This window comes from Chelmon rostratus, chromosome 8 (assembly GCF_017976325.1).
Source record: "Chelmon rostratus isolate fCheRos1 chromosome 8, fCheRos1.pri, whole genome shotgun sequence".
Lineage (NCBI taxonomy): Eukaryota > Metazoa > Chordata > Actinopteri > Chaetodontiformes > Chaetodontidae > Chelmon > Chelmon rostratus.
Window position 1 is genome coordinate 2,265,244 of NC_055665.1, and position 14,231 is coordinate 2,279,474.

Genomic DNA, 14,231 nt, shown 5'->3' on the forward strand with positions numbered 1-14,231 from the left:
ATGGTCCTTCATCGAGTGAAGTGAGTGTCAACAGCAGCGGCACTTCTTTAATGACGCACTTGATTTAATGCGATGTGCAGCAGTTCAGCTCAGCGCTGTTCACACGATCTGCTCCAGATTAATAATCTAAACGGTGTTTAATGTGACGGTCACGGTGTGTGTTTGTGTTCTAGGAGCTCTGTTGGGAGGAGATCTGGGGAATTCAAATGGAGCGTGCCCAAGTCCAGTCCGTGAGTAGCTCTTTCTCCCCTCCTGTTTGAGCCGACACACACGCGCACACACACACACACACACACACACACAGCGTCCTCGCCGCCTCACTCTCTTCCTGTATTTTTCTCCTGGACTTTTCAAAGGCGGATGAGTTTTGGTTCTGCTTCGCGGGCCGAGCGCCGCAGAGCATTTTCTGTGTGGCAACAGGCGGTCACGTGTGCACAACTCAAACAGTCGCACACAAGCAGGAAAACACCTGTTGACTGGCGACAGCTGAAGGTCACAGCGCGAGCTGCTTGTAAACAGTCCAAAGAACAGAAGGCTTCAGGTTGTCGGGGAGAGTTTGTAAAGGCGAACAGAAAACCAGAGAAAAACTCCTCAGCTGGATTTCTGTTGTTTCCAGACATGTGACGTGGAAAACACAACTGTTTTTGTTTTTTTAATCAAAAAAATTTGGCAGCATTACTGACCTGGCGTGGCCTGTCAGCTGCTACAGATACCTGAAAGTGAGCTCAACACTTCGTTCCTGTCACCACATGAAGTCCAGTTCAAGAATCGCTTGACGGATTGAAGCGTTTGTCATCGATTTTTCCTCTTTTCATCCAGTTTTAATGTCAAGTTGAGGTCGACATTTTAACACGAATCCAACATGATCACTAAAGAACCAGTTCAGTCCTGAATTTTGATAGAGTTCAAGCAGATTTGAGCAAACAGCTGAAAACAAGCCGAATAATGACACTGAATTGTTGTTCATGTTCATGTTAGTTCAGTTTTCTCTTGCTCATCTCTTTAATCAAAACTGTGCAGGTTCGGTTTGTCAGATTTGATTGACACATCAGCCAACCAGTCAGCTGCCATCAGATTCAAATGAAGCTAAATCCTGATTGGCGCACAGAAGAAGAACTGAGTCCCGCCCACTGCGAACCGTTTTAATAAATGACAATAATAATAATAATAATAATAATAACCTTTATTTAACAGCTTTCATTTAAGAAATGCAGCTTCACAACAAAGAAATTACATTAAAAATGAGCCTTAAAGCAGAGGTAAACAATTAATGTAGAATAAAGTGGAGAATAAAATTAAAAACAAGATAAAGAAAATAAACCTGAATGAGAATTAGTTACCTTAAATGGAAAATAAAACAGCAATGATGTTATTATTATTATTATTATTAAGTTAAAAGTAGAGTACATAGATTGGATAAAATTCAGAAAATACAACATTTTAGATAATGCTGCTGATTGATTGATCAGTGAAAGTTATTTCTGTGAGTTGTCGATCAGCAGCCTGAACAGCTGAGTCTTTGCAGCCATTTTTCCTGGATGTAGCTCCCAGTCTGGGAAGATGACGCCCCCGCTCTTAATCCTGCCTGCTCAGCCGTGATTGGTCCATCGTTTCTCCGCTAGGGGAACGTGGCGTCAGCGAGCGCCGGAATTTTTGAATGGCTGAACGAATCGTGGAGGTGGGCGCTGACTCGGAGGTCTGGAAACAGGCGAGCTGGAAACTAATTGAGGCTGACGTGGTGCCAGGAGCCGCGTGTTCGAGCCAGTTTTACCGTAACGACGCTACCGAATGAAAAACCCAGAGATCCCGACAGGCTGCTCAGCTCCCCCGTCTTCACCCGCTGCTCCACCTCTCTCCACCTACCCCCCCCCTCCTCTTTCAGCCTGTCTCTCTCAGCTGTTCCCCCTCGTCTCCTCTCTGGAATTATCTGCCGCCCCGCCCCCCGATCCAACTGTCCCTTGTCTTGGCACAGGACTCTCCTCAGAGGTGACTTTGACACTGGCCAGAGCTCTCCCCTTAAATCCCATTAGCCAGGACAGATACTGCCAGCCGGCCTGGGGTAATAGATACGGTGGGAAGGTGTTTTTTTCTTTCTATAGTCACTTGATAAACGTATTGTCTCGGGGTGAGGTGGGCCAAAAGAATCAATACATTTATATTAACTTCCCTGCGCTGTATCAGAGGAGCGCGGTGTGCCAAAACCAAGTGCCAATATTGATATTAGTGTGTCAAAGCTATTAATGAAACTGTTTTATGAAGCTGTGTGTTAACAGTTGGCCACAAACAATCCACGAGTGTCGTTTAAAGACCTGTTTGTGTTCAGATTGTAAATCCACAAGATCAGATCACTGCTTTTTGAAGACGATGTCGTATTAAAGTATAAATAGAAAAGCTGGAGCTGGGAGTTTTCCAGCGTTCTGTGTTGATCTTGTGTCTGGACTCACGTTCTGTGGTTGAAACCGTTAAAACAATAATGATGTTTTGCGTGTGAGCGGTCGTGTTCGTAATTGCTTCGCTGGATTTTGCTTGAAATTAATGAGTCAGCGTTTCCAGAAGTCTCAGAGCGACAGTCCTGACCTCATCGCGACGCTGTTAGCCGACAGCTCGGACCAGCGTGCGGCTGCAGGTTTTTTCAGATTTAGCTTTGCGTCACATTGTTCTGATGACTTAACGAAGCCACATTTAAAAATGCTTCTATTCTTGGAGTTTTTAAAAAAAGGTAATTTACCGTGAAGTTTTAGGCTGAAATACCGCTTAAACTTTACTGACACCTGTCAAAATGAATGAATTATTCCTGAGTGTTTGCACATATTAAATTCTATTCATTAATAATAATACGATTATATTGCTGCTCTGCATCAGTTTGAGAAACTCAGACTTTGTTTTTTTTTGAGCAGAGTCTGTTTTTCATGATGTTTCATGTTGAACGTCTGCTGTGGGTCAGTGTTTAATGAAGTGACGACTTTTTCTGTGTAGAAACGTGACACATCTTCATCCCAAAACGCCGCTCAGGTGTCCTGATCCACCTGCTCTCCTTGCCTTCCTCGCTCTCTCAGTTCTTCTTCTCCTCCAACAGTGTCTCCATTCTCTTTTCCTCTCACTTTATGCTCTGCTTTCCCTCTTCTCTCGCTGTCTTCTTTCATCCCTTCCTCTCCTCTTCTCCTCTACTGTCTTCCTCATCTCCCCCACATCTTCCTCCTCTTAGTCCTTGATCTCTTTCGCTTCCTTCCTCTCTCAACCTTTTTCTCCCATCTTCTTCTCCTTTTCTCTACTGCTGTCTCTTCATCTCTTCTCCATTCTTCCTCTCTGTCCCCGTCCTCCTCCTCCTCCTCCTCCTCCTCTCTTTTCTCCCTCCCCTCCTCCTCTCTCGGATCTGTCGTTCTCAGCTGTTGTCCAGGGACTTGGGGCTCCGGGAATGTCACCATTGACGTCACTCGGCATTCCACACATTCCCACGCCCGGCCTCGCGTAATGGGAGACATCACACACACACACACACACACACACACACACACACACACACACACACACACAGAAGGACTTAAACACTCATGCACATGTAAAGGGTACAAAAAAGTCCATACAAACAGTCAGCATACATAAATAAAGCCACAAACACATCAACATGTTTCTGTGACTCACTCACACTCTCAGAATAGGAGTGTGTTCACTCAGTGTAAACATCACACACACACACACACACACACACACACACACACACACACAAACAGACACACAGACAAGGGCTGCAACTCTTAATTCCAAATTCAAACATTTGTTCCATGGTAATACTGACTCCAGTCAGCAGTCAGCTCATTACATTATTCTGCAGAAAAATCCACTTTTTAATCCCAAAAGTTAAAAAATGAACCCTCTTGCCTCTATTGACGTCGTACTGCTGAACGCTACTCTACAACGACAACAAATCTGCAGACTCGCCTGCTCGCTCTGCACCAGAGTGAAGCCACAGATGCACCACAGACCGTCTGCTGTTCATCTCGCTCAGCTTCAGCAGACCACTTATCCTTGTAAAAATGCCGTCATGAGAAATACCAAGGTACAAATAAAATGTGTTATTGCTATTATTCTGCTGCATTAATGCAGCTGTTCAAAAAGTTAACATTCAACTGCTGGAAGAATGTGACGTTAGACGTGTGTAATGTAAAATTAATGAAATAACAAGTTTGATCACAGCTGTCAGTGTAGTTTGGATATGCCTTTGATACATGTTCTAGGCTGTTTTTGAGGTAGGACTCCTGTCGGCCTCTTAGGCAACAGTATTGACTTCCATTCTGCTTGTCAAAATATAATTTTCCACAATTTATTGTTGCACCCCAAAATCTTCATAATTCCTTTCAAACCAGAATGCGTCTAGGGTCTAGTAAAAATGACTTTAGGGAACATAGAAACACACAAAAATGCATGAAAAATATGCATCTGTAAATTCCAGTAAAACCATTACTAGTACTGCATAGTGTAAACACACACACACACACACACACACACACACACTGACACACACTGACACACACACACACACAATGATGCCAGTGCCTCAGGCTGTGTCTATATGGGGATTTAATGTTGGCTTAAGGGCACCTGCAAGAGGCACACATTTCAGTGACGCACTCAGACAGAAACTCACTTTCACACACACTGTTTGTGTGTGTGTGTGTGTGTGTGCGTGCATGTGCGTGCATAACTCATAACTCAGGGTCACCACAAAGCCGCCACCCTCTCCTTTTACTCATAAACATGAACTCAACGCAACCAGCAACAGATTCCCATCAGTCACTGATGCACACATGTAGGCCCACTTAGTGCATGTTACGCAACACACACACACACACACACACACACACACACACACACACACACACACACACACAGGGGGTTGCCGGATTTCCCAGAAACACCCAGGTGATCTCTTTGGTCAGATGCCTGCTGGGAAATAAATTCTTCCCCTTTCCTTCCTTACTACTTCTCTTTCTCACTACATATTGTCTAAATTTCTTTCTTCTTGCTTCCTTCAAAGCGTCCTTCCTCCTTCTCTTTATTCTCTCATTCCCTATGTCCTTCCTGTCTTTCTCTACCTCTACTTCTCTTCACTCTCTACCTCATTCTGTGCCTCCTTCCTTACTTCCCCTTTCTATCCCTACATCTGTTCATCCTTTTCCTCCCTTTTGTCGTTCCCTACCTTCTACTTTTCTCTCTTCTTCTACCATATTTTCCCGACTTTTTTATTTTCTACCTCCTCTGTCCTATTTTCTGAAATCTCTGCTGCTGTTTTTTGGTTTATTTGCTTGTAAGGATAATAATAATAAACTTTATTTATATTGCACTTTCCTTAACAATGATGCAAAGTGCTTTACAACAGAAAAAAATATAACCAGATATGGCAGATAAAATGATAAAAAGGCCAAAGACATGAACACAGAGGAAGACAATAAAATTAACTGAACATGATTAAATAAATAAGAATAAAAAAACACTATAAATAAAACGTATATCGAACATTTCCAAAAACTTTCACAAAAAGAACGTTTAGAGAGTTGGTGTGTCTGAGTTCAGTAGGCAGAGAGCGCCATCGTTTGGGGGCTCTGATAGCAAAAGACAGATCGCCCGATGACCTGGAGTAACCAGCAGGGCGCCATGGATGGATCTTAAGACCACCCAACAGATCAGTAATGTATTTAGGAGCAAAGCCAATATAAAGCAGCAGCCTTCTGTGCTGATACCCGCGTGAAATGCATTAAATTTTCTAGATCAGCAATTAATAAAAGTTACGTGATTATAGAGATTAACCTGAGCTGGAAGAAACATGACTGAACAGCACTATTGATCATCAAAATAAAGCTTAGCATCAGATATTACCCCTTGATTCCTAGCAGCCAGTGAAATATTATGTGAGAGACCACCAAGATTAGCACTTTAAACTTTCATTAAAGGAAACTTTGGGACATCCAGGATTTGATATCAGAGTGGGTGTTAGGGTTGTGAGATTAGCTAGGCTGCTAGGATCTGTGGGTTTTAACTGCGTGTATAACTGAGTGTCATCTGCATAAGAAATGGTAAAACATTTTTTATGCAGATGACACTATGAAGGTGTTGATTTTGAATAACCTGGCCAAGAGGTAGCATGTGTATAGACAACAGAAGGGGGCCAAGAACGGAGCCTTGAGGGACACCACAATTCAATTGAGTCACCCAGAGGGAGATAAAATGTTCTGTATGTGAATAATAAGCTAAGAGCCGAAGCCTCGATGCCTCCAAACGGTGAGAGAGGAAACTGTGATTGACAGTCGAGCAGTCGCTTCAGTGTGCAGTTAGCAGCAGGTCGTTAACTTGAAATGAACTTTCCTTAGCACAACTCCCAAACCTCCTCTGTGCCCTCTTGTCTTTCTTCATCTGTATCTTCCCTCCATCGCTGCAACCTCATGCTTCTCCCTCCCTTCATCCCTTCCTCCCCCAACGCCTCCATCACCCCTCTTTTCACTGTCACTGTGTTTTTTCTTCTTGCCACCTATCTTCCCTCCCGTCGAGCTGTTAGTGTTCAGTTGCTGTTGTCAGGTTTAGTTCATGGTGTGTGTGTGTGTGTGTGTGTGTGTGTGAGACTGAGATGAAGCAGAGTCACATGCCGCTGTCGTCTGGAGGCGGCGTCATGGTGAACTGCTATCTGCTATCTCACACACACACACACACACACACACACACACACTGACTCTGCCTGTCCAAGGGGAATACAGCCTGTGTGTGTGTGTGTGTGTGTGTGTGTGTGTGTGTGTGTGTGTGTGTGTGTGTGTCAAGGCTGGGAAAGTCCCTGCTGTCCCCCTTTTTATACACACTGTGACTGACTGACTGTTTGAATCGAGTTCTTCTTTTGACCTCAGCAGCACGAACAGGCTGCTGTCTGCTGGAGTCTTGTTGTCATGACACCCAGACCACCTCCATCCCCGTCTTTTTTTAAACAGCTTATTTGAAAAAACAATAATCAACACAAAGAAACATACACCTCCATTCAAACTGATTGAAAACTTTACATAAAATATCCGTAATATTCCATAAAAGCAGGGGACACACACACACACACACACACACACACACACACACACACCACACAGGTGCAGCATGCCGTGTATCAGGTGTTGTTGTTGTTTCTCACAGAGTAACTGTTGCGTTGCAGTGTAGGAGTTTGGAATGTGACCAGTTTCAAAGGAGGGTGCGTTCAACTGACGTGATGCTCTGTAATGTTGCTGGAATGCAGCCGTCAGAAAAGCAAAAGTATTCTGCACTGCAAAAAAGTCATTTCCTCCTATTATTAGTTAGTAAGTTGGTCAATATTCTGTTTTTCTCCCTGTTAAAAAGACCACATCACACATCAGTGAGCCTCAGCGTTGCTCTGGCTGACGTGTTCCTTCATTACTATGAACACACACACTGTAGTTTATCATGACAGTCCCACACACACCATCACAAATACTTACTAAAGCACCGAATGTGGATTAATCCGCCACTAAAAGTAGTCCCCAACAAATGCACTTTTTTCAAATAGATAAAAGTATATCTGTGACCTGTTTGTAAAGGTTTATGTCCTCAGTAGGAACCAATGGGCTTGGAGCTGAGAGCCACAGACAGGAAGTGTTGAGAGACAGATTAACGCAGTGTTGGTTTTGGTCTTTTCATAGGATTTGTTAGCAATAAGAAATATAGAATATCGCCAGCCTTATCATTTAAAACCTAAAAGTCTTATTTTCTTATCACAAATTATAAAAATCTACCATCGCAGTGATATAATTTCATCCTGTTCCAACAAAAACTGTTTCAAGAATTTGAACAATAATTTTTCTGGCCTGTTTCGACTTGTTTGAGGATACTGGCACTCATTTCTAGTGAATTCTTGAAATAATAGGCTTGGATTGAAAATGTGTTTTTTAAACACTGTTAATCTCGAGAAAGAATGGCTCTGCAGTGCAATGCAGGCGTTTCATCAAAAAGTCGAGCTCTCAGCCTCTGAAGTTTCTGCAAGTTTAACAAAGTGAATCTCTCAGCTTATAATAACAAGCTCTAATAGTTGTGATGTGTTGGGAGCATGTTGAAACTTAAATTAATAAATTAAAATAACATTTTAATAATTAATAAATGTCTCTGAAGTCACCATCTATGTTCAAATGAGGTCACACAATAATGATTGAGTCTGTGGCCCACTGATGAAACTATTGCAGTATTTATATATTTGTAGTATTACGGTTGTTCTCGACATTCCCATAAAAATGCTGTATTAAGTTACTGCTGATTCAAACTGAGCATTTCCTGCTGCTGCAGCTTCACATTAAAAGCATTTAACTGGCGGAACACAAATGGACTTTTATTTTGAAGTAGTCACAGGAAATGCAGTGTGTTTGTCACTGAGGTTTGCATTCGCTGCTATCCTTCATCAAAAATGATTTTACAAAATAAGACAACGGTCATTTTGGACCTTGTCTGACAGAGGATCAGGTTGAAATCTTGCAGAAAGTGATGGAACAAGAAGTAACTGAGCTACACACCTCCAACTTCTCAGCCAAGTAACAAACTGATCTGTGGTATTATCTGTAGTGTGTTACCGGCAGTAACTACAGGTGTCACCAAATCAACCAGGACTGAAATGTTTGAGACTGACGCTTCAAGAAAATAAGACTTTCAGGGCCCAATAATTGTCAAAACTGATATTTTTTGCAGTGTAAGATGGAAAGAGTCCAGGGACGTTTGTGTGTGTTTTTCACTGAACGGCGAGACAACTGAAACAAAGAGGAAAGACGCTGAGAGAGAGAGAGAGTGAAAGTACGACAGTTCTGGAGAGAGAGTGGCACGGTTTTGATGCTGCAGAAAAATCAGAGCGCCGCCAAAAAATCACTGTTTGAGCTGCAGAAACGGCGAGGAGCATGTGGTGCGACCGAGCCATCCAACTCGCTAATGAGAACACACACACACACACACACAGAGCAGAACACACACACCCAGGCAGACAAGCACAGACAGAGTTCACAGGTAGATACAGATACTGACAACATCAAACAGACAAACACACAGCCTCGTCCATCCCTCCCTCGCCACTGAATCCCTGTCTCGCTCTTTCTGTGTCTCTCCAGCTAATGGCTACATCAGTGCCAGGGCCTCCCCGGGCCTCCTCTCCGTATCCAACGGCAACAGCCTGGGGAAAGTAGTCCTGGCTAAGTCTCCGCCTCCGCCCAGCCCTCAGATGGTCAACAGCCGCAAGCCGGACCTGAGGGTCATCACCTCGCAGAGCGGCAAGAGCCTCATGCAGCTGGTGAGTGCAGCTACGGCGGCCACATGTGGACAAACTGAGCTAAATGTGGACTTTAACTCAAAACTAGTCGCGGTCACGTATTTTCTTGCGGACTGCATGCAGTGGGCCTCACGCAAGAACCAGTCATATGGAGAGATTTTTAACCCTAACGCTTCAGCCATGTTTCTTGTGTGGGGAACTAGCTTTAAGGATGAATTTAGGCTTTAAATATGTTTCCAGACTCAGTTCAGTACTTGTATAGGAAGTTATTTTCGCAGTAGCTGTACAGGGGAAAGTCTTCTGTTACGCCGACAGTGTAACAGGATGGAATGTATTTCTGTGACCGCCTCCCATTTTAGCCTTGGACTGCTTCGCTTTAGCAGGACGGGTTTTGGTGTCTACGGTAAAGTAATGCCATTGTTCTACATGGCACGAAAAGGTGCTTAAAATACAAAATTTCAATTTTCCATTTACAGGAAACTCTTTTATATCTAAAGTCCATCACTGTTATATCTGTACAACAGAACATATAAGTGTTGCCTTTAATGATGTGGGCAGGTGAATTGTGTACTATAGATTACATCATTTTACCTGCCCAACATCAGCAAAGAGCTTCATCCCAAAGATCCAGTTTCTGCAAAATCTACAGTTTTTGAAGCAAAAAATGGAGAAAAATGATGGGTTTTGGTGTCTACGGTAACTTAACGACAACCCGTCTTTATTTCTGTCACAGTGCGGCTTTGTGATGACACACCGCTGATTGGCTGTAGTGATATTTTCTTATTGCTTTGGTTACTGACTGAATTTGTAGAGTTTTGTTCTGCTACTGTCTGACAGCAGGACTAAGGGAGTCCACAACAGGTCACCATATGTGCCAGTTTAGGGCTGCCGATTATGTTAATGAGGAAATCTCAGGAAAGCACCTCCACCGGTGAACAGCAGGCGTTCATCAAGTTCAAACGAACAAGTTAGGCAAGTTTGTGGAGGTGGAGTTTGGTGAATCGGACTCGTAAGAGGTTTAGTTTAAGGATCTGAAAATGTTCTTGCATGAGGCTCATTATGTAAAACTACTGGATTTCAGCAGATTCTCTGCATGAATTATAAAGGCTTTTTCTAGTTTTCATGTTTTTGGATCATTTGAAGGAGTAAACCAGCTCACACTCAAGAAGGAAAGCTAAGAATCTTTCTCCAAATCTCTCCAGATTTTCATCTCTGCAACATCGCTTCATTTAGATTTGTACAAAAACAAAAGGAAGTTTTTTATTCATACGTCATGTGCAGCAGAGTTAACTTACAAGTCACATGTCCACTGACAAATCCCAGCCAGACGTTTAAAAAAAAAACACTTCACATCTAGATGTTGTAGAGATGTGAATATTCCTCCTTTCTGTTGCTCAATTCAACATCTGGATCCAATCGTCCTCCTTCAGTCAGCCATCGATCACTCTGGCTGCGTTTTGACTTGAGGCCCTGTGTCAGTAACAGAAAGTATCACTGTGAACAAACCTGCTGACCGTACGTCTTTGCTGGACTTCAGATTAAGTTCATATGTTGATATTTTGCTGCCGTTAGCTGTCGTAGGAAGGTAACCGTCCTCTGTTTTCTGCCCCCCCCCCTCCCCCTCCTCCTCCTCCACTCGCCGTGCAGACAGAGGAAGAGCTGGAGTTGGTGAGTGAGGTGAATAGACTTCTAGACTTTTAGCCTCGTGGATGTGGTGTCGAACTCTGTGTGATCTCACTGAGCATGAGTGTGACACTGTCAGCAAATGCATCGCATCAGGGCTGAGTCAGTGACGCCGGCGCTATGACGAGAATAGAAGACGAGCCGGTGGTGAACTCAGGGCATCGCAGCAACACGCGTGCAGTGGACCAATCAGCTGGTTGCACCGCTTCCTGGAATATTTATTTATTTCTAATTTGGTTTCCTTCATGGAGGATGTTTTTATTCCAAGCCGTTGTAGTCCCATCGGCGCTGTAGACTCGAGTCAAGTCACAAATATTAGGACTTGACCTTCAAATGAGTTCCACCTGGTAACATCCCAGAACAATGCAGGAAAAATAAGCTCCTGTGCATGAGAGGAATCAAGTATCTTTCATTATTATCAAAAGTTTTTCATTATTTCTTGACTTGCCGTTTGTTTTTTAATATTTAAAGGAAAAGGAATATACTTAATTGCTTTCTTGCAGAGAATTAGAGAGTGTTGATACCAGTCTCATGTCTGTATGGTAAATATGAAGCTACAAGCAGCGGCCAGCTAACTTAGCTTAGCATAAAGACTGGAAACAAGGGAGAACAGCTAGCCTGGCTCTGTCTGAAAACACTTCTAAAGCTCACTAATTAACACACTGTGTGTCTTGCTTATTGGATCTGTGCAAGAGTTTTTGTGCCAAACTGTTTCTTGGCTAAGTTTCATATGTAGCGTACAGATGTGAGCGGTATCGATTTCCTCATCTAACTCTTGGCAAGAAAGCATATTTCCCAGAATTTAGAAATATTTTTTTAAGACTTGACTTTGACTGTCTTAATGACTTGAAAAACATCTCTTAGCAGCATAAATGCATTTTGTACACGAGAGGCTTTCGTGAGAATCAACCCTTTCTGAAGAGCCGGTACACATTCATGTTGTCTTTGCCAGTAATTTACTCCCCCCACTGCGCTCTTGACAGGCTTAACAAAGTAATGCTATTATTCTACATGGCACGTAAAGGTGCTTAAAATGCAAAATTGCAATTTTCCATTTCCAGGAAAATCTTTTTAAGTCCATCACTGTTATACCTGTACAACTGTACATATAAGTGTTGGCTTTAATGATTTACTATAGATTACATCATTTTAACCGCCCTTTGCATTTAACCTGCAAAATCTACAGTTTTAGAAGCAAAAAATGCAGAAAAGTGTTGCGTTTTGTGACATAAAACATCCCAGAAGTGTTTTTTAAAAGACAAAAGTAGAAAATGTGTGTTTATATTGTGCTAAATGTGGTGGTACAGTGAGCTTAAAGTGACAGTTGTGCTGTACAAACAGTCTATAGAGGGAATATCGAGGGAAGCGGAGCGACCAGCTGACTCTCCGCTCTGTGTGGAAGCTGCTCAGCATGTGCATGTTTGGTTTCATCCGAGTGTCGATGCTCCGAGGATCAGAGTGAAGGAAGATCACAAAGTCTCCAACCTGGAACGCAGGCGGACATGTTGGAGCCCGACACGCTAACCCCCTCAGTCCACACACACACACACACACATGCATGCATGCATGCAGACATGTGTTCATGCCTCCTCCCTGCACACACACACACGAGCCTCAGAGCAAACACACACCTCACATTGTGTATTAATTCCTAACATACCTCCCTGCACACATTCACACACTCATCCCCGCTCATCTCTCCTCTGTCGGCCTTGTCGATGCATGCGCTCCTGTCAGCATGATCCTCCAGCACAGCGATGCCTCTCATAACACCTCCCACCGTGACGCCTCATAACGCGAGCGCCCGGCCCCGGCGACAGCGTTGCCATGCAAACGCCACCTCGAGATGCGAGACGCTTCTCATCTTGCACGCTGATGTTAAGGTGTCACCGAAAAGTTGAACGCCTGAGAGAGAACTGAGGTGCTTGGATTTTCTCACAGAAATGCGTCCGTCTGCGGCACGATGAATAAAACATCTTCCACTGGCCCGCGCAGCCAACGTGAAGTGATGTAACTCTTTATTATGTCAGACTTTAGTTATTAATGCCCTGTTGCATTCGTTTTAGGCTATTTTTCTTTCTCTAATCTGCCAATAAGTCTTCAAATGTGGCAGGAAAGCTGAGGGTTGAAAGTTAATTAGAGTTGCTGCTCTTCAGCTTCATAAAGTAGAGGCTGCTATTATATTACAAGATCAAGTATTTGTTTTTCATTCCAGCTAGAAGTAGAACAAGCTGTGTTTATAGTGAAATATTTCAGTAGTAACGGTGTAATTAAATTGTTCTCAGTGACATTACAAGGTCTCTGCATCCCCTCTCCTGTACAGTGGAGAGCACATGCTAACCATTATCATTACTGCAGTTGAAAATGGATGAAGTCATGTGCTGTGAACTCCTACACTCAGCCCATATAAGGAGAAAAAAGGCACCATTCGTTGTGGAACCGGACCAGGTTTTCTCACGACACGGAGCCACAACACTGGATCCAAAGATCCAGGAGAGAAAGGGTTTAGCTGTAATTCTCAGATGGATGTTTAAGCATCTTTTGCCAGAGTATTTACACGATAACAGATTGTTCAAATCCTGTTCATTGTAAACCAGAATTCTGTAAAAACCTTTCAAATTGAGTCACTCTAGTACCAGACTGCTGTTTTAGCTCCATGATTAATTGATTAACTCCACTGTGCGCAGAGGAGATGCAGATAATTGTAGCAGGAATGATTTTTATACGACGTTACAGAAGTTCTTTAGAGATCAGAACGCGCTTCATTTAGCTGGAGATCCCTTAGAACCGCTCTCAGGACCTGTGAAGACCCCCAGACACCATCTTCAGAACCACTGTAGCAGTAATCACCTCTTCCTCCTCCTGTGTCTTAATGTTCGTCTTCCTCCAATCTTTCTGTCTTCCCAGAATGCTCAGCGGCTAGGTGGGTCCCAGGTGGCGCAGCCGCTCACCACGCCGGTGGTCTCCGTGGCAACACCCAGTCTCCTAGCGCCCTTCTCCGGCATGCAGACGGCCTACAACACTGGTAAGACGGCGAAGGCAGCGTTGCCTCCCTGCAGCAGGACGGGGCAGCTCAGACTGTCGCTTTACATCAGGCCAGGAAACGCTAAGAACCTGGGAAAGACGAAATCTGCAGCATGTCATGAAAAATCTTGAGTGTCACGGAGAAAAACGTGAAAACCTCACAGTGCGAAGCCACAAACCACCATGAATATTCACTTTGTTCATTGTGTGAGAGCTTCTGGAATGATTCCACTTCAAA

At 43.5% G+C, this 14,231-nt stretch overlaps 1 protein-coding gene across 3 annotated transcripts in view; it reads left to right on the forward strand.

Moving 5' to 3' along the window:
• Window positions 1–14,231, forward strand: part of mef2d (myocyte enhancer factor 2d) — a 97,479-nt gene that overhangs the window by 68,644 nt on the left and 14,604 nt on the right. For all 3 annotated transcript variants that reach the window (XM_041941660.1, XM_041941659.1, XM_041941658.1), the window contains 3 exons: window positions 174–230; window positions 9,129–9,307; window positions 13,877–13,994. In XM_041941660.1, coding sequence (XP_041797594.1) covers window positions 174–230; window positions 9,129–9,307; window positions 13,877–13,994 — 354 coding nt within the window. The remainder of the gene's footprint in view (window positions 1–173; window positions 231–9,128; window positions 9,308–13,876; window positions 13,995–14,231) is intronic.